The sequence below is a fragment of the Pararge aegeria genome, chromosome 22, assembly GCF_905163445.1.
Source record: "Pararge aegeria chromosome 22, ilParAegt1.1, whole genome shotgun sequence".
Lineage (NCBI taxonomy): Eukaryota > Metazoa > Arthropoda > Insecta > Lepidoptera > Nymphalidae > Pararge > Pararge aegeria.
In genome coordinates, this window is record NC_053201.1 from 7,115,211 (window position 1) to 7,134,403 (window position 19,193).

Sequence of the window (19,193 nt, forward strand, 5' to 3'; positions counted from 1 at the left end):
ATTAAAAATTAAGACTTTTATTTCACTTTACACTGTTATACAGCATTATGAACATGAAATGTTAGTCAATCAATACAAGAATATTCACTAAATTGTTGTATTGTTTACCTTCAGTTATAACCTATTAATAAAAATATATATATGAATCTAATAAGTGGCACTACTATAGATTTGTATTGAAACAAAATGGTTGTCATTGCTATTTTAGATCTATACAATGTGTGAATTTAGCTTTTTTTGTATATGTGGAAAATATGCATTAATTAAAACTTCCACCAAATTTACCATTAATTATATCAGAATATGGTTTAAAATATACACACAAAAACTTAATTCATAGTCTAAAAGAAGTCTTAATTTCTATATTTAGAGATTGTGTCAAAATACAGCTGAATAAAAAAGTGCTTTATAAGAGGCCCTCAACAGGCTCTTTTGAAAAGAACTTCAGGCTTCCTCTAACAAAAATATTTTTTCATAACTCTTTTAAAATATCCTGTTCATTATTTACTTAAATGCAGATACTGAGAATACGCTGACCAAATATATGCAGCAGGTGCTCTTTGCATATGTGACTTGCATTTCATTCAAAGTAAATAGTTCAATATTCAAAATTATATTTCACATGGTTAATTTTACATTCTATTTCATGGATACCTGAACATTTAACTTATTCTTGAAACACAATCACAAGGTCATAATCAAATTTGGCCAAATTGTCTTTGAAAATATATCATAAAAAAGCATAAACTTCTAAGATAAGTTTGCCATTCTAGGAAATGTAGACGAACTTTCAAACTTCCAGCTAATGCAACATTGCTAACAACATTCTCTGTCACAAATGGATTTTTCTTTAACTTAAATTGTTATAGTTAAAACAGATCTACTTCTTATACACATACAATATAATGGTGTTATAAGCAGCAATATTTCAAACATATGAAATCATTCTTAACTTATTTTCTTAACACATCAAAAGGATTTATACAATTAAATATTTGTTAGGAATGAGCGAAACTTTGAAGTTCTTTAAAATATGTGTGCACGCAAATTTTCATCTATAGTATAAACTTAAAGACAATGCTTTATCAGAAAATAATTGTAACATAAAGCAAAAACATTATTTACACTCAAAACCAATGTAATTGTTTATAATTTTTTTTAAAACCAGTGGTAGTACAGCTCATTAAAATGCAATAAATTACCACCACCATTCTAAGTCAAGATTTAAAATACCACTGGTTCATAGTTATAATTTTGTGCATTTAAAGTATTATTATTGTCAATAAACAAAGCTGAATGCGTCGGAACTATGTTGGCATGATTGGTGAAAGGTGTGAATTGTTTAGTCCAAGCATCCATTTCAGTTTCTGGTGGTGTCATTGATGGTTCCTCGAGTGATTTTAATGCAGTGATGGCATCCTGTTGACCTTGTACTGCGGCCAGGCGTAAAAGCCGAATAGCAGTTGCCTTATCTCTAGTAAGACCGCCGCGTCCTTGACCGTAGTATATCCCTAGATTATAAAGTGCACCCGGGTGTTGCAACGCCGCAGCTGAACGGTAAAGCTCCATCGCCTAGTACAACAAATTAACATACTACATAATACTGATTGCAAACTACCAAAACATCAGCTTATTTCACTTTACACATCAGCTTATTTATCATAGCAAATTAATCAATATGCTATTTTGTAGCTGGTGATATTTTCAGTATTTAAGAAATTGATGAGACAAGAGAACAAATTGATTGTAAACTGCGACACTTTTGTTGAAGCCAAGGAAGTAGATTTTATCCCTAACTGTAGTTTAAAGAGCATGATACACGGTTCACTTATTTGTTTGAAGAATTTATTGCCCTTGGCAAATGAAATCTGAGGGATCCGGGGATGGTGCAGGAATTATTTTATGCACTACTATTACTACTATTATTCCTTGTATACAACTAACACAATGATATTGAATAATTTGCTTTATGACATGTCAACTAGAACAAATAAACTGCTTTTGAGATAGTCTCCCAGCAAAAAATACAAAAATAACTCAACTTACTATTTTCTCATCAGTTTCCACTCCCATACCTAGTTCATAACAAAGTCCTAAGTTGTACAACGCTGGTGGGTGGTTACGATTAGCTGCAGATCTATAAATTAAAAACAAATGAAAAATTCCTTGCAGTGAACAACACAGCAGATCCTAGAATGATTTTGTCCTAGAAGTTAGATTATTATACTTTAGCATACTAGGTTTTGTAGTGAACTAATTGTTTATTGTAATAAATAACACTGTTTTTATTTTATTATATACATTATAGCCTAAAAATTATGATTATACCTTGAACATGTTAGTAATTCACTTACACTTCATATATTACTTTTTATTCCTAAGCTGCAGCTATGCGAGACTTGCAGACTCACAACTCATTTTGATTAATACTGGTTCCTGTCTGGAATTTCAGCACTTTCTTGGCTGGAAGTGGTTTGGCCTATACTAAGGGTATAGTGTATACTATTGTTTTCCTAGCTAAACGTTTGCTGAAGAATTAGTGCAGATACTCCACTGACTTGTAATTACTTTTTTTTTATTACACAGTTTTGGGGAACTCTGGTGCAGATGTGAGGGCTGTAGGTGGAGGAATTTGTGTTTTCTGAATTTTGTCCGGTCTGGTGGGAGGCTTCAACCATGGCTAGTTAACTCCCTATCTACAAAACATGCCCCAAGAATTGTAGTGATCTGGTATGATCCTGGATAGAAACTGATTAGGGGTGTGGGTTTAATTTTTACCCCTAACAGAATAGCCTGTTACAATTAGACTGCATCATCACCTACAACCAGGTGAAATTGCAGTCAAGGGATTACTTGTACTCGAATAATTAAAATTAATAAGATATGGCAGATTGCCATCAATGTAAACCAGTACTAATTTGAAACACTAATTAATCTAAACAAATTAATCCGTGCTATAAAGAAAATAATCACCTGAGCAAGTTAAGTCCATCTTGATGTTGTCCATTCTCAATAGCAGCTAAACCAAGTCTGTTTTCAATTGAATTTAGAACCTCTCCCAAATCATCTGAGTTAGCAGTACTGCCACTACTTTGACTAGTCTCTAAATTATCATTTGTTACAAAATGTAGAGTAGGTGGTACATTTGGAAATGATGTTTCTAACTGAGGTGGTAACTGCAGTGGATGAAAAGAATCATTGTTCAAGCAGGGTAAGATTTGGAACAAATAGCTGATTTTAGGCAAACAGTATTTGTTGTTAATTTTGGATTCCTTCTTACATTTCAGGTGAATGAGCTGGCTTGTATACCATCCAAATACTAAAGCACTACTCTGTAAAGAATAAATTAATAACATATTAATGGAATTTATTTATTTTAAATCGGTAATGCTATACATTTTTTTATTAAATTTTCTTTTTAAGTTAAACTACAATACATATGTTAAAAACATGATGGCAAAAGTTATACAAGAAAGAATATCCAAAGCATTACTTGTGATAAACAAACTGTGTTTGTGAACAGCCACAGTAAAATTGATAACATGCACACTGAAACAAGTGATTGACTAGCACAATGAACTTGGAACACCTATGAAACAATCATTGATTTAGAGCTTTTTATAATCTCTACAATACCATTTGGTCAATTTTTACACAGTGAATTGTCAATAAATTATATTAACATAATAAAAAAATCCATGTCTAAAACTATATTGGAATTAACCAACCAACCTAAGACAAACATGAGGACAGCTTAAGGTTGAAAGAAAACCTGGTTCAATATAGTCACATTATAAGACATAATAATTGTATATGGTTCCAGAAACTAAAAATGCATAAAGAGTATTTTTGAAGACAAACAGAGAGTAAAACAGCTTGATAGTGCTTCCTCATGGCTTGCTTTACAAATATCATTATTTTAGGCCAAAATCTTAGTAGCACTAAAATAAAATATGTTACTTGTGAATACAATTGTTTTCTAATGGTGAAACAATTATTTAAATCAGTTTATTTTTCAGTTTTAATTGTGTATGGAAATATTTTTCCTCTTTTTTATAATATAAATAAAAGTTGAAGAGTTGTGTAGCCTTATTGCTACACTTGTTAAGTAAAAAACAGCTTTAGCATGGTTAGCCCCAATTTTATATGTCTCTCTTGTGTGAGGACCAAAGGTAGAATACCAAATAAGGCTGTGAAATATTCAACTCTATTAGCACTAAAATGTAAGAAAAATGCTTTCTAAACACAAGCTGACCTTCATTCAAAGGTCATCATAACAAGGCTTTTTCTTGCTTTTGGACTACATTAATAAAAAGCTATGAAAATTTCTAAAAATAATCAAACTGAATTTACCCATGTTATGGCACCAATCCAAGTGCGATTTAACTGTTCAAAGTTCCATCGTTTGTTGTTAGTGTCATTTCCGTTTTGATAGCTGTTCCAACACTTTCTAGACATAAACCAGCAGCATGGAGAGTTTGCATTCTTATTTTTCTCTTCTTGTAAATTATTCTTTGTATTCAACACAGCAGAATGCCGTTTATCAAAATGATTAGCACCTTTTTCAAATGTATCTCTAATACGACGCGTTACATATTTCCACATGTTTATTTTATTAATTAAGATTTAAGATGATCATTTGAGTGAGGGAGTTAAAGAATTTCCATTTTGTCTTGGTGGAGGATACAATTAGGTAATAGGTACTGCGTTCTGTAAAAGAAAATAACTCGATCGTACAATAAATTATTAAGTCACTTTTACTCCTTTTTCAGAAAAATCCAAATAAAACAAATATAAAAACAAACTTCTGCTTTGTGCTTTTTGATGTGTCAAAAATTGTTGTAAAGTCTACGGTGTTGTAATATTTTTTTATTTCCAAAGTATGGAGGGTAGAGGTAAGGAGAGTCATCTTATATGGGAGAAAAGTTGAAAAAGTGTCCAGTTGTTGCGCTAAATAACAGTTCAAAAATCCTCCACAATGGCGCTGGTGGATGCACAGGGTATGGTATGAATGTAGCAATCGTAGATGAATTGAAGTATGCCGAGTTAAAAAATTTAATGTCATTATCGACTAAAGTAGTTAATTATTGAGAATTTCAACAACTTACGTTGTACAAAATATTGTGGTAAATATAACCTTACTTCCTTGTATCTCCATACTTCCTTGTTTATTTTTCAAGCCTACTCTAACAATATTTATATTTGGCGCTTCTTTAAAGAGTTACACTGATGCAAATGTGGCGCCATCCTAATTTAATACATTTTGACGACACTTTTTCATATACACAGATGACTCTCCTTACCTCTACCCTCCATATTTCCAAAGCCAAATTATGTCAGAATGCCACAGAACCAGAACACAGACGAAAAACCAAAATTTGTTAAATCAGTTTATATAATCTTTTAAAAAAAAAGTTAAAATCAGTTATAAGAAAAATTGACTTCTTCTTCTTCTTCTTTACGGGATATGGTATTGTACTGCCTGATCCCTACGGGAAAGAAAGAAAAAAAATTAACTCACATGAAGTTTGAAATTTTTAGTACGATTCAAAGTTTTTATTGTCTATTTAATATATTTAAAAATGTAATAATTTAATCTATTTAAGTTCGTATTTAAAAATATATTAAAAAGACAATAGTTTTTTCAGAGATGTGAATGAAGATGATATAAAGATACAAACGAGCGGGGCAGGCGACAAAAATTATATCCCCTGATAAAGGATATATTTAACGTGTCCACCTGCTAAAGAACGGGAACAGGGAATAGGAAAAGTTTACCTCCGTTTATAATTACACATATATTAGTTGGATATTATTTCCAATTGTGCGTAAGTGCTCTGAGAGTTGATAAAGCTGCGGGAGAAGATACATTTTAATCCGTTCCCCGGGGAGATATTTGTCTCCTGCCCATGCTAGCTGATGAGTTCGTCAGTGGTTTGTGAGTATCTTTATACAAACAAGCTGATCTTTTTTTTTCTGTACGGTATTATACCTTTGCCTAATTACAGCGAGAAATAATAATGATAAAAATGTATTTAAGTGACGTTTGACATTTTTAGCGGCAAATTGCAAAATCGTTTCATTGAAAACAAAAAAGTACCTACGATTCAAGGCGCATTTCATTTAAAATATATTAAATACACAATAGTTCATGCTTTTCAGAGATGTGTGGACGAACTGGTTTGTGAGTATCTTTATATTATTGTCAAATTTATTTTTGTCAGTCCGTGATTATTGTAAAATAATTCCAGATTTAGGCAAATAAACTAATATTATTTTTGTAATAGGTCTCTTAATAAGGAACAGGTACAGAGTGCTTGTGGCTACAAACCTAACGATCGCAATGTATATGTGAAACCAGACTGGCTTCCCGAACATAATGATGGTAAAAATTTCGTACCTTCTTACAACATAGCCCCAACTGAAGTCACGCCAGTATTAATATCATCTTCCAAGTTCAAACATACTGCAAAAACAAATAGAGTGCTTAAGCCTATGATGTGGGGAATTATTCCATCATGGCACAAGGTATATGTTTTGGCTCCTTCATTATCTATATTTCTATCTAAGATAGATCATGAATGCTAGTGAAAATAATCTACTTAATCTCAAGCATGCAGGAAACATTGCATTTTTATCTTGTCACACTGGTCTTGTGTTGGTTTAAGTTGTTGATTTGCATAGGTATTAACTGAATTATTAGTACATGGTCAAAGATGCAATTTACTATTTGAATGCATACAATAACTATAATGCTGCTAGAAAGAAAGTGCCAAGCCCCGACTAACACCCAAATAATATCTTATTATGATTTTTTTTCTAGGGTGACTATAAAAACCATAACCTCAGTACAAATAATTGTCGCATTGAGAACATTAAAAGCTCAAAGCTCTATGGACCATTGTTAGCATGTGGAGGCAGATGCATCATCATTGCTGAAGGGTTTTATGAATGGCAAACAACATTTAAAAGTAGAGTTAAACAACCATTCTATATATATGCTCCTCAAGATGAGAATGTAAAGGTGAGGTACATTTTTTTTAACTTTTAAGAGCAGTAAAAAAAAATATCCATATTGATATAATAATCTTGTTTTTCTTTGTTTATCTTTATTCAAAATCTAAATCTATTGTATAAATACTTTTAAAACATTTTTATTTTCTGCAGGTTGATGATCCCACAACATGGAACAATGAATTCACAGAAGGTAGAGGTTGGAAAGGAATTAAGTTGCTACACATGGCAGGCTTGTACCATGCATGGCAAAATGAAGGCACAATAATCTATTCTTATTCTGTCATCACAATGGACTCTAATAACGCTTTAGATTGGCTACACCATAGAATGCCAGCTATTTTGGACAACCAAGAGCAAATAGAGGTAATCAACATGTCAGATGTGGGCATTCTCCCCAAAAGAAACCTCTCCTCCCCCTCCCTCCAGAAACTCCCCCAGCCCTCATACTTTTTTCTAGCTACTTCCTATAACATGTTACAGGTAATATCAGCATGATGAGAGTGATGAAGAATCATTAAAATATTGTATTCATCTAATGATATATGATTCTTATGTGTTATTTATTTGATAATAAATAAATAACAAACAAGAATATTATTGTTACATGTGGCTTGATCTAGAGTTGATGTGTACCTATTGTGAATAATGGCCATTAGTCTAAAAAGATTGTTGTATTAAAACCTTCAGTAAAGTACTGTTTAGTTTTATAACAATGATATATTTGCATTAAGTTTTATTTATCTCTGGTATAAATAATATAATTAATACACAATACTTGAACTATAAATATAAATTAAATCCTTAAACTTTTGACAAAAATATCTTTTACTTTCCAGGCCTGGCTAGACATTGATAATGTTAATGCTGATATTGCACTGTCATATTTGAAACCTACTATGTTGCTGACTTGGCATCAAGTATCTACATTTGTCAATAGTTCAAGAAATAAATCAGATAATTGTAACAAAAGATTAGAAAGTAAAACTACACAGAAAACCCTTACAGCATTCTTTGGCAAGTCAGAAAAGCGGAAATCTAATGAAGAAACAAAAGAGGATAGTAAGAAAATAAAAAAAGAATAATTTTTTTTCATATTTATTTATCCAACAACTGCCGATCAGGCATAATGTGACAATCACTTTTAAGGCATTATAATCACCAGATACTTTTTACTAATTATTGTCAAGCTTGTGGTTTTTGACATCTCCCGCATAATTGACACAGGTTGAATCTTAAGACATAGGTGCCAATTATGCTGTAAACAAATTAACAGGGCCAAAAGTAATCCCACCCCTTTTACATTGTTCTTGACGGCTTTAGTATACATGCTTTAGTACTATTTTAAAACCTATCGGTTTAGTTCAGAGATTTGTGTACAACAGAATAAGCACCATTTCATGGTCAGTTTCTGATGACTAATCGTAATTATTTGAAATATTTTGTAAATTAGTCACTGGAAATCTTACCAATCTATTGAACATGTTAGAACCGGTAGATGCACAAACTATCTCAATATTTTATATATATATTTCTTTGTATTTTGATTGGACAATGTATGTTTAATGTCTAATTTAAATACAAAGATTATATTATAAAATTGGGTAATGGTTTCAAATATCTCCAAATAAAGTTGACAGCCATAAAAGTAGTGATTTCCTTTTCCCAATGTTGATAGGTCAGAAATTAAAGTTATCCTTTTTTATGTTGCAGTGAGCATTGTGAGAAGACTAAAAGAAATAGCTCTTTCTTTTAGATATGTCAACTTAGTTCAATTTAGAGATATGTTGCTACATAATTTCCACCAAATATTATGTATAGAAAAGGCTATTTTCAACATATCAATTGAGTTTAGATGTTGATTAGAACCAGCACCAATTTCTAATCTGATAACTTACATACAATGATATGATTGATGTCATTTAAAATATTTTTTTTTCCCCCCCTATAAACAACAGTTTACCTGGGTTGGAGCTTTAACAAAGCAAATTAATATTATGTTGTAATCCACATACACAAAATATTATTTAGCAAGAAATAATAAAGAAAAATAGACACAAGAAGCCCTAATTGTTTTCTATTCTAAACTTCTTGAAGTCAGCTTCACATCGAATTACTTTATGGGCATCCAGAAAATCTTTGATAAAGCTTAATACTTCATATTCATCTGAAATATAAAACACATATGTAAATATCTTATCAACATCTATACATACAAAGAAATAAAATGGACATCTTCTTAAACTTAAGAGCAATTATAATTAAGATTTGTAAAGTCGTAATTAATGGTTATGAAAATATGGCTTAAAAGTCAATTTAATTTTTTCGTCTATCTGTTTGTTCTGGCTAATGTCCGAACGGCTGAACCAATCAAGTCAGAACCCTCACTAGTAAAACAAATTAGAGCTGAAGGTGAATATTTTGTGGAATAGCAGATGAACGTTTGTATTGGGAAAAAGTGACTCAAAAGAAAACAAGTAAGCGAACAAATTTTCAGGGAATTACTTGGCTATTTTGTATATACAGATTTTAGAATTTTCATTATTTAAAACCAGAAGCCTAGATAACATGACCATGTTGATATGTCTTACTTTATTTATCCACATGCTCTTGATCACTTTAAAAACTAGAGGTATCAATTTGAAACTTATAAAGGTTATTATCATATTTTAGTTCAGACATTGAAAGAATGAAATCCCTGGTGACCCACATGGTTTGCAAAAGGGTTAGACTTTGCATAAATGATGAAGAAAAAATTCATATATTCATAATCTACAATACTTACGTGGATATTTACTGCATTGGTATATAAGCCTTATTAAATGTTTGACCAAAGATTTAAACAAATTTTTTCCTTTTATTCTGCCTTTTATATAATATGGTGTTAATATTTTCACAATCCAAGGTGCCATTCTTTCTTTGCAACTAGTTACAAAATCATGGCTCTCCTCCAGAGGTGAAACAACACCTTCATCATCACTATCATCACCAAAAAGATCCAATAGCCTTTGTTTCACCTGAAAGAAGAAAATGTAGTATATGCAGTATGACTGTTAAGAACAAAAAATCAATCTGGATTGCTTTAAGATATACCAAAGTGCCTGAATAATTTGGGGTGTCCTGTAAGGTCTTAATTGTGGCATGATTCCTTTCCATTTTCATTGGAAAAATCAACAATCAACTACAGGATATTTCCACTGAAGCAAGGAAGGAAAGTTGGGAAGTAAATAAATGGTTATGTGCATTCAGATCTCTGTTCTCTGAATATTTTTTATTTTGTATAACTTATGTCATATGTGCTCATTTTGCTTCAATGGAAATTCAAATGGGAACCATATTATTTTGTTACAAAAAAAATACAATGTCTAGAATTCTTTTAAGATATCTGTGCTCATTTTGCTTCAATGGAAATTCAAATGGAAACCATATTATTTTGTTACAAAAAAAATACAATGTCTAGAATTCTTTTAGGATATCATTGGCATAAAAAGAGTTAATTCTAATTTATGTTTATTTGTTGAATAATCATCACAAAAACCTACCCTTCTAAATTTATTTCTATCATTGTCTCTGATTTGGTCAAGCAATTCATACAGTTTAACCTTTTGGAAATATTCTTCACATAGCCATTTACTTGTTCTTGCAATAGATTTTTTAATTGTACAATGAACTGGATGTTGAGCTGAGTTTTCAGGGTTGTTAACTAATATGCCACTTATTAAAGCCAGTCTTTCATCAAAACATTTTTGTGTTTCTTGGTTCTGCTGAATTGGCAAATTTACTTGATGGGCCTTAATATTCGAAGGCATTGCACTTTCGTCATTTATTTTAGAGTTATCTGTCATGCACAGGGCACTGTGAAATAGATCCTCATCAGTTTCTTCACCTTGAAATAATTTATCAAGTTGCAGCATTATTTCATCAGAGTCTTGTATGTCTATCGAGGTTCTTGTGTTATTCTTTGGTGAACTACTGTGATTTACCATATTTATGTCAGTATTTGGATGTATTACAATGTTATTTGGAATTTGTGCCAAAACATTATTACTGTTAGGTAATTCAAGGTTTTTACTCATATCTATTGGAGATTCCGAAATTCTTTTCATTTTCTTCCTTTGGTTACAGGAACATTGACAGTTGCAATCTTTAGACCTGCTATTGGTAGTTTGTGTTTTCTTCTCATTTTCTGGTGCATAGTGAAGGCACTCATAGAGCTTTCTATACAGAAGGCTGTTACTTGTTGACTTTTTTAAACCTTTGATCTGTAATACAATAAGTTCTGCCAAAATCCCTTTTGCAACTTACAGTATACACATTTTTTTTATTTTTTTATGATCTTTATATACTTTTGTGTGTCCCTGAAACTCTTAACTACTAGACTGATTTTGATGAATTTATTTGTGTCCTTGATTTTAAATGAAAATAAGATTGATTTTTAATTAAAAAAAAAAGAATAGACCTGGTACTGCAGACTGAAAACAGGAACAACTGCTGAACCTTTCAGTTTTATTATATTTTATAAATTACAGCTACTTAATATAAACAATTCATGTTGTGTGTTTACATATATTTAACTGTGCCATATTTTTGCACAACAATAGTAAAACAATTAGATAAATGCATTATTTCATTGTGATGCAGACTATTTAAATTTTAGTGATATATTTTTTACTATATAGGTAATACTAAATTTACTGACCACTTCAGAAATACTGTTTCTGTATATCTGAACCACCATAGATGCTTGTGCTGCGGACATCTCTATCATTTTAGCACATCTCCAAATAGCACTGGGTAGATAAATGTTCTTATTAAGCAGCTTCTGGTTTTTTTCATAATTTACTGCTAGTAATTTTATAAGATATTCCATATAATGTTTACGAACCTGTTGAGTCGAAAATAAAGCTACAGAGTTAGTACTTGCTGAAAATAATAGTTATAACAATGATTTTATGGTACAATTAGAACCACTTACTTTGGATATAAGAAGATGCGGTTCAGATTCTAGAGATGGCAAAGGCATAACAGTTGGGTCGTGTTCTTGTAACCACTTCTCGACAATAATATCGGATTCCCATTCCTCCATTTTAAGGTTCTACTTTGTTTTGATTAAATTCTAATAAATATCTAAATAATGCTAAATGAAATTATCGTAAACACAATTCACTACCTATCTTACGCCGGCTGTCAAAATGTATATGTCAATATATATTTTTTTTTCTATTCTTGTTTTTAGTTTGTGATCTACAGAAGGCAACGATCATTGAACATAGAGCCTAAAATCTTTTTTTTTTCCCATACGGAAAAGGGAACGGTATATCACCGTACAAACATGTCTTGAGTGTATGTCAATATCATCAAAGAGATGACATATAACAACTATGATGTGATTTTTCGCACTACAGTACTATCGATGTAATATCGAATACCTAAGGCTAACTATCGGCACAACTTTGACATAGTTGAACTTGCAAATTACAACACTATAATATGGCATAATAGCTATACATTTTATTGTATTTTTGAATTTGTTATGGTTTTACGCATTTGTTAGGTTTTTAGTACCTACTTGATTTCGTGTATTATTCGTTCAATATGAATTTAGAATTACTTATGATTATTTGAACTATAAACTTGATTATCCTGACTTCGGAACAAAATAGGAATGGCTACCGAAGAACATAAATATTTATCGAATTTTTTCAAAGATGTCCATTTAGCATTAAGGGAATCATCAGCTGATATCGGAGTGGACAAAGCGTGGCACTACCACTGTAGAAATAAGGATGTTCTTAAAACGTATGCTCAATATATGCAGAAACTAGCTACAACACATTGGGAAAAAAACGCATCAGATGAACTATCGTCGGCTTCATCTCGGATAACATGGTCTGCCGACTTTGCGTATAAGTATTTTATAAACAAATCTTATATGAAACAAAGAGAAAAAGAAATAGACATTGGAAACAAGATTAATATAAAAATAAACAATGCTGATGAACTATTCACTAAGCCATTTAAACTGCTGGATGTTGGTAGTTGTTATAATCCCTTTAATAGATATGATTTCTTTGAAGTATTGGCAATAGACCTATGTCCCGCTAACAATATTGTATTTGAGTGTGATTTTCTGCAGGTTCCCATACAATCAGATACTGTTATAATAGATAATAAAGTAATTCAATTAAAGGAAAAAAGTTTTGACATAGTGACATTTTGTTTTCTCCTTGAATACATTCCTTCATCAGAGCTAAGAATTAAGGCCTGTGAACAAGCATACAAGCTCTTGCGCATTGGTGGTCTGTTACTGATAAGTACTCCTGATTCAAAACATGTTGGTGCAAACAGTAAACAAATGAAGTGCTGGCGGTACACGCTGGCTATTATGGGATTTTCCAGAATAAAATATGAAAAGTTTAAACACATGCATTGTTTGGCATTTAGGAAGTGTTCAAATAAGGAAGTGGCAGAGAGATGGGCAACTCTGCATAAAGAATCATATATGAATTATTCCATACACATTCCACAAGACTTCAAAAATAAGAATGAGTGTAAAGTAACAAGTAGTAGTATTAAAGTAGAAGTTGAGGACTTTAGAGAACTTCCTTTTAACATTATAAGTTAACAATATACAATAAGTTTTTTTTTTATTCTTTATTAGCCAACAACAAAACAACTATCAATGCCCTTAAAGGTTTCAACATTACACAACCAAGACATTAAAAAAGCTTTCAAGGAGCGTAACCATCAACCAAGGAAACCATTTCTTTCTTACCATGCAAGTGCATTATTACACAAAAATATGGAAGATTTCCCACATTTTTACAATACCAAACCTGTTAAAGTAATGACAGAACCCAGTTTATATACCCCCATTATTTTGCTGCCTATAATATCAAAAGTTTTTTTTTGAAGTAGAACTCAGGGGATCAAAAAATAATTCTAACCTTGAGACAATTCAGGGATTCGAAAACATTGTCCTAAGAACAATCTCAACAAATATTTGGAAATAGCAACAATAAGAGAGAAAATGAACTCATACTCCAAGAAAAAGCTTAGATTAAAGAAATATCTCAACCAACATCTTAGGTACAGACAGGGTCTTAATAGAATTGGACAAAAGATAAACTTACCAGACCACATTAACTCAAAGGGGAAGGAAATTTGGTGAAATACCTCTTAAGTAATCAATAATCTTACTATGGCTGGAAAAGCCAATGGCAATATAGGAAAATATAAATATTTCTTTTAAGTGAATATAAATTTGTCTTTTACCACCCTATAGGATAGAAATAGAAACAATGTTACCCAAACAAAATGTACTCATAAAGTAAAATGTGTGATGAGATTTAAGGACTTCACACACAGCAGCTATAATGTATATTAATGTACATTACATCCTGGGATGTATAGCTTTAAATGTAATGTATCTTTCCCTTCATTCCATTGGTGAACATCTCGATTGATGCACTTTCCAGCTGCTAAGGTTTTATACAGTGTGTTGGTATTTTTAATAAATAAATAATGACATATACATCACCATCTAGACCCAAATTTAAGCAGTGCTTGTGTTATGGGTACCAAAATGACTGACGATTATATTTATGAATAATATACATAGATACTTATAATTTAAAGATAAACACCCAGATACTGAAAAACATTAATGTTCATCACAAAAACATTTTCCAGTTTTGGGAATCGAACCCTCTGCCTTGGACTCAGAAAGCAGGGTTGCTGCCCACTGCACCATTCGGCTGTCCAATGTTGTGATAATATGGATCTGTTGAGATACTTATTACTAAATTAAATCATGTTTCTCCTTTAATATTAAAAATATTTAACACCATGAATGATTTTGTTTTTATATGAACTTTAATTATTATTAAACTCTCAGATGCCATTGATCTAAGTATATGCAGTGAATATTTTCCTTCTTACAACAGTGACTCAGTTAATCTGTTGTATGTCTGCTATTCATAGGTAAAAAATTGACACATCTCATACACCCATCTATTGATTTAATTTTCTTAGTATTTGTTAAGAAAATTAAATCAATAGTTGGGTGTATGAGATGTGTCCTATATAATAGTGTAGAAAAAGGAACAAACAAAAAATTACTTGGAGCTGCTTCCAATGTCTGCAGAAATTATGGTTTTAATTTCTTATAATTGATGCAATATTCATATCCCTAACCTACCCAAACGCTAGCGATATTTGTAATAGTTTATGATAACTAACATCAATATAGAGTTACTGAAGATCAGATAGATTAATTAAAGGGGGTTATATTTTGACAATTAAAAAAATTGTGGCATGGAAAAAATGTTCATGAAATGCATATTAGAAGATTTATTAAACTCCTTGTTAGCAAACCAAATTCTGTATGTTATTATGAAGTGTTTAATAAATGAGAAGCAGGATTGGAATTTATAAATAAACAGTATTTCATTAAGTCTTATTTAATTAATTATGAAATAATCTTAATGTTAAAAAAATATAGTAATTCAAGAAGTAACAATTGAAATACTTATATTTAAAAATAATGATATAAAGAAAACTGCAATATGCACTATAGATCAATAATTCACTATTACCCATCACAAATCTATTTAACAGAAGAAAACTTAGCTTTACGCTTCTCTAATTTTTCTTTATTTTCAATGTCTGTCATTATTGCTGACACAGACTGACCAAATCGTTCAGCCCTTTTCTTGAATTTATCCAAATTATCAGACACTGAACCAGTATTTGTGTTATCAAGTATGCTGTTACTAGTGGTTGTCCTTTGGTTAAATCGTTCTTTTCTGGCCTCTTTTCGTTGCTCATCTGTCATTTTTACTGGCAAGCCAAATCTTTTTGCACGCATCTCTAATCTTGTTTTAGGATCAATGTCAGCAGTTATTTTGATTTTATTATTTGGAGTTTTTATACTCAGATCTGGCTCTGGTGGTGTAACCTCCTCCTTTTTGTCTTCTTCCGGTTTGGTAGAACTGGATGTTATGGAAATTGTCCGATTCAAAACAATTTTCTTTGCACCTGCCTCCTTGTTTTGTGTTGCTTTCGTTTCCGAAGTGATTTTCCTCTTTAACGTTCTCTGTGGTTTTGTTTCTGTAGGCTGCTTTGGCGGAGAGACTTCTTCGAGTGCGAACTCTTCGTTTAAGGTGTCTACAGCTACATCATCCAAGATATCGTTTTGGCTTTTATCGTCTTCGTCTTCTAGCACTCCGTCTGAATCTATTTCATCTGAATCAAGATTAATATCTCCGTGATCCTCTTGAGACATTGCTGCTTGTAATCTCGCTAGGAGCTCCGCTTTATCACCGGCGTACGATAGTCCACGTGATTTAAGTTCTTTTCGTAACTCTACTACCTTCATCTTACTGATATCGCTTAAAACAGAATCTGCCATTATAAAAAAAGACTATTTAGATACCTATTTATTTACTAGATAATAGATATAAAGTTATAAATCTTCTAAATTTTACACAACACAGCTTTTATTTAATTTTGACAGATTAACACCACAGACAGCGAGGCGGTGCGCGGTAATATACATTTTTTTTAAATTTTATTAATGACTACAGCTCTGGACTTTTGAGCCTCAGATAAATTAGTGTGTGTGTCCCAATGAGTACACAACAAATTTAAATGAGACAAAACCTACAAAGTATCCGTTTTTAATTCAAAATGAGGGGTTAATAAGAGAATTATGATTAGATACCTGTACAAATTTTAGTCTTTATTCGTGTACGAATGTAGCATATCCGCACTTCTTCAAAAGTATACATGGAGATACATATTTTATTTCAACTAAGAGAATCCAAATAAAAGATTCATCAGTCAGTCTGTCCAATAATTTTCAAGGTATGACTAATTTATGTTAATATGATTGCCTGGTTTATTGTGCAGTCACGGCATGAAAAGGTTCGTCGATTTTGAATAGATTCGTTCAACGTACCTATCTATCGCTAGCACATATTACTTTTTGAAACCATGTTACAGAATAGATTGGAGTTAGTGCAAATCATATTTAATTGTTCGTTCGTAAAGTTCAAAATTGTTCAGATCAAAGTCGTTTGACTATCTTTAAATCTTGTTTTTATGTTTGATAAACTTCTTGTTGGTTCAACCTGCCATTATTATTTCTTGCCAACGAATCAATCAATCAATCTAATCAAATCAATTCGCCCAAATATATGGTGTTTGTCCAAGAGTGATAAGAAACGCATTACGTTCAATGGCATTACATTATAGGCGACCCGTAAAAAAAAAGATGCTCTGACAACGGCTCATAAGGAATCACGTTAAAGTTTTTACAACTGTACTTGGAGTCCGTTTTTTCAATGGTTCAACAGGCATAGTGATATAGTGATGATACCCTGGCCGGCATGATCTGCAGATTTAAACCCGATAGAAAACTTATGGGGTTTAATGGTATAGCAATGGGAAAAAACAAATGAAAGGACCAAAGAGGCTATAGAAACCACTGCCGAATGATTTGAGAAGACACTAGAGGCACGGATCTATGCTCTCGTCCACTGGGTTCAATGAGAAATAGATTACAATGTGTGATTGAAGTAAATGGTGGCTATACCCGTTAATAAAAAAAAAAACATTAAACTTAGACGTAGTTTTCATTAACTTTTGTTATTTTATAGTTGTCATTTATTCGTTGTTTTAATACATTTTGTAACATTGCACTGATGATTACTTATTCGGTAGCAAACGTCATTTTTATTTAAATGTTAGCAGCACTGTTTCTTGCACTGGTAAACTTAAGTTATATCTAGCTGTAAAACTGTTCCGCCACCATTTAATTGCAATACGTTTTGCTGAAGGCAAGAAGTTAAAATTTCCTGTGGTTTCAGGAAGGTCATAGGGGTATTTTCTAATTTGGAAAGCGCAAAAGGCCTTCCTATTTTCCTTACGCATAATTCTTTCCGCTTTAGGTATCGTTTCCAGTTTCCTTGGAGGCCTAATAAATCGATTTTCCTTTGTTTTGAACTAAATCGACAGCGTCTTTAAGATTCTTGTGATCATATTTTCTATAGGATTTATTATCGTCTTCCATTGTTGATCTGAAACAAATATAAGTTATGAGGTTATTTGGTGATAATAAAAAATATTGTGATAAACTGGTGATAACAAAAAAGTACTTCAAATCTAAATCAAAATATATTCACCGATTGCCAGAAAATAGTAACTTTCGAACGCTATATTACAATTTACTATTTTATTTTAAACAAAAGCACAAATCAAAATCAACACTCAACAATAAACTTCACTATCCAAAAATGTACCTAAAACTTTCGTAAAACACTAAGAATTGATGTTCACAACTTATATTAAAATAATAACTTACCTTGATCCTCTCACAATCTCATTGCAGTTTTTTGTTTAGTCAGACTACAAGCACTATTTTAATTGTTTTTGCCAAAATACGCCAATGCAAAGGTGCGATGCCAAAAAAATGGCGTGACCGATGCAACTTCAATGAAAAAGTTTAGTTTCCTAAACACGCGGATGGTGGTGGAACGGGAGACATATCTGTCTTCTTCACACTTGGCACAGTGCTAGTGTCGTATTGTTAACGTGCTTGTACAGGTTAGTGTGAGATCTATTTTCAAAAATGTCACCAATTTATCTATACTACCAAAATACATAGTATATAGAACAAACTCTGTATTCTCAATTCTGCGACCAGACTATTTGAATCCTATATGTTTTGTAGAGTACTCTAGAAATCATGATTTTTGGATGTTAACGGTTATTGTATCAGGAAATACTTTTATTATACAATGTATTATTAATCTCCGGGATTAATGGATTTTCAGGAAAAACACATTTGGTTTTTTACTTAAATTTTATTTATAATTACAAAGTCGAACTTAAGAAAATACCCATGCTAGATTTCGAGAGGCAATAGAAGTATTGAGACCGTGACCATAGATGTGAGGGTACTTTGAGGAAATAAAATACAAAATATGTTAATATTATAGAATTTAATTAGGGTACATACAAACATTTTGTAATGTTGGAGTATAATGATCAAACTAATAAGCATTATTGGATAGCTAGTGACAATTCGTGTGTAAGTAGCTTTTATTAAATTTACTAAAGAATATGATTTTGGAGAGGAGTCTAAATAGCAAAGTTGAGATGTCGCTCTTATAAAA

The 19,193-nt window shown here is 31.6% G+C and overlaps 5 protein-coding genes across 6 annotated transcripts; 2 read left to right on the top strand and 3 right to left on the bottom strand.

The window, feature by feature from the left end:
* Position 1: 1 nt before the first annotated feature.
* LOC120633611 lies at positions 2-4,851 on the bottom strand. Of its 2 annotated transcripts, XM_039903853.1 has the most exons (5): positions 4,806-4,851; positions 4,354-4,710; positions 2,974-3,332; positions 2,047-2,137; positions 2-1,572 (listed from the first exon to the last, which is right to left on the bottom strand). In XM_039903853.1, exons 2-5 carry the CDS (start codon positions 4,603-4,605, stop codon positions 1,225-1,227), a joined length of 1,050 nt encoding a protein of 349 aa, XP_039759787.1. In that variant the 5' UTR covers positions 4,606-4,710; positions 4,806-4,851; the 3' UTR covers positions 2-1,224. The 2 variants fall into 2 exon arrangements, with proteins under 2 accessions (XP_039759787.1, XP_039759786.1); XM_039903852.1 differs by having other exon boundaries at positions 4,354-4,841.
* Positions 4,852-5,869: 1,018 nt separating this feature from the next.
* On the top strand, positions 5,870-8,103 carry LOC120633707 (abasic site processing protein HMCES). Its single transcript, XM_039904025.1, has 6 exons — positions 5,870-5,938; positions 6,060-6,184; positions 6,288-6,528; positions 6,824-7,024; positions 7,168-7,380; positions 7,854-8,103. The coding sequence occupies exons 2-6, from the start codon at positions 6,165-6,167 to the stop codon at positions 8,097-8,099; spliced, it is 921 nt and encodes a 306-aa protein (XP_039759959.1). The 5' UTR covers positions 5,870-5,938; positions 6,060-6,164; the 3' UTR covers positions 8,100-8,103.
* LOC120633706 lies at positions 8,097-12,363 on the bottom strand. Its single transcript, XM_039904024.1, has 5 exons — positions 11,990-12,363; positions 11,714-11,899; positions 10,557-11,276; positions 9,800-10,031; positions 8,097-9,181 (listed from the first exon to the last, which is right to left on the bottom strand). Exons 1-5 carry the CDS (start codon positions 12,098-12,100, stop codon positions 9,081-9,083), a joined length of 1,350 nt encoding a protein of 449 aa, XP_039759958.1. The 5' UTR covers positions 12,101-12,363; the 3' UTR covers positions 8,097-9,080.
* A 97-nt stretch (positions 12,364-12,460) lies between these two features.
* LOC120633862 (S-adenosylmethionine sensor upstream of mTORC1) lies at positions 12,461-14,615 on the top strand. Its single transcript, XM_039904232.1, has one exon. It carries the CDS (start codon positions 12,680-12,682, stop codon positions 13,637-13,639), a length of 960 nt encoding a protein of 319 aa, XP_039760166.1. The 5' UTR covers positions 12,461-12,679; the 3' UTR covers positions 13,640-14,615.
* Positions 14,616-15,512: 897 nt separating this feature from the next.
* Positions 15,513-16,576, bottom strand: LOC120633920 (SAP domain-containing ribonucleoprotein). Its single transcript, XM_039904326.1, has one exon. The coding sequence runs from the start codon at positions 16,424-16,426 to the stop codon at positions 15,623-15,625; it is 804 nt and encodes a 267-aa protein (XP_039760260.1). The 5' UTR covers positions 16,427-16,576; the 3' UTR covers positions 15,513-15,622.
* Between the last annotated feature and the right edge of the window lie 2,617 nt (positions 16,577-19,193).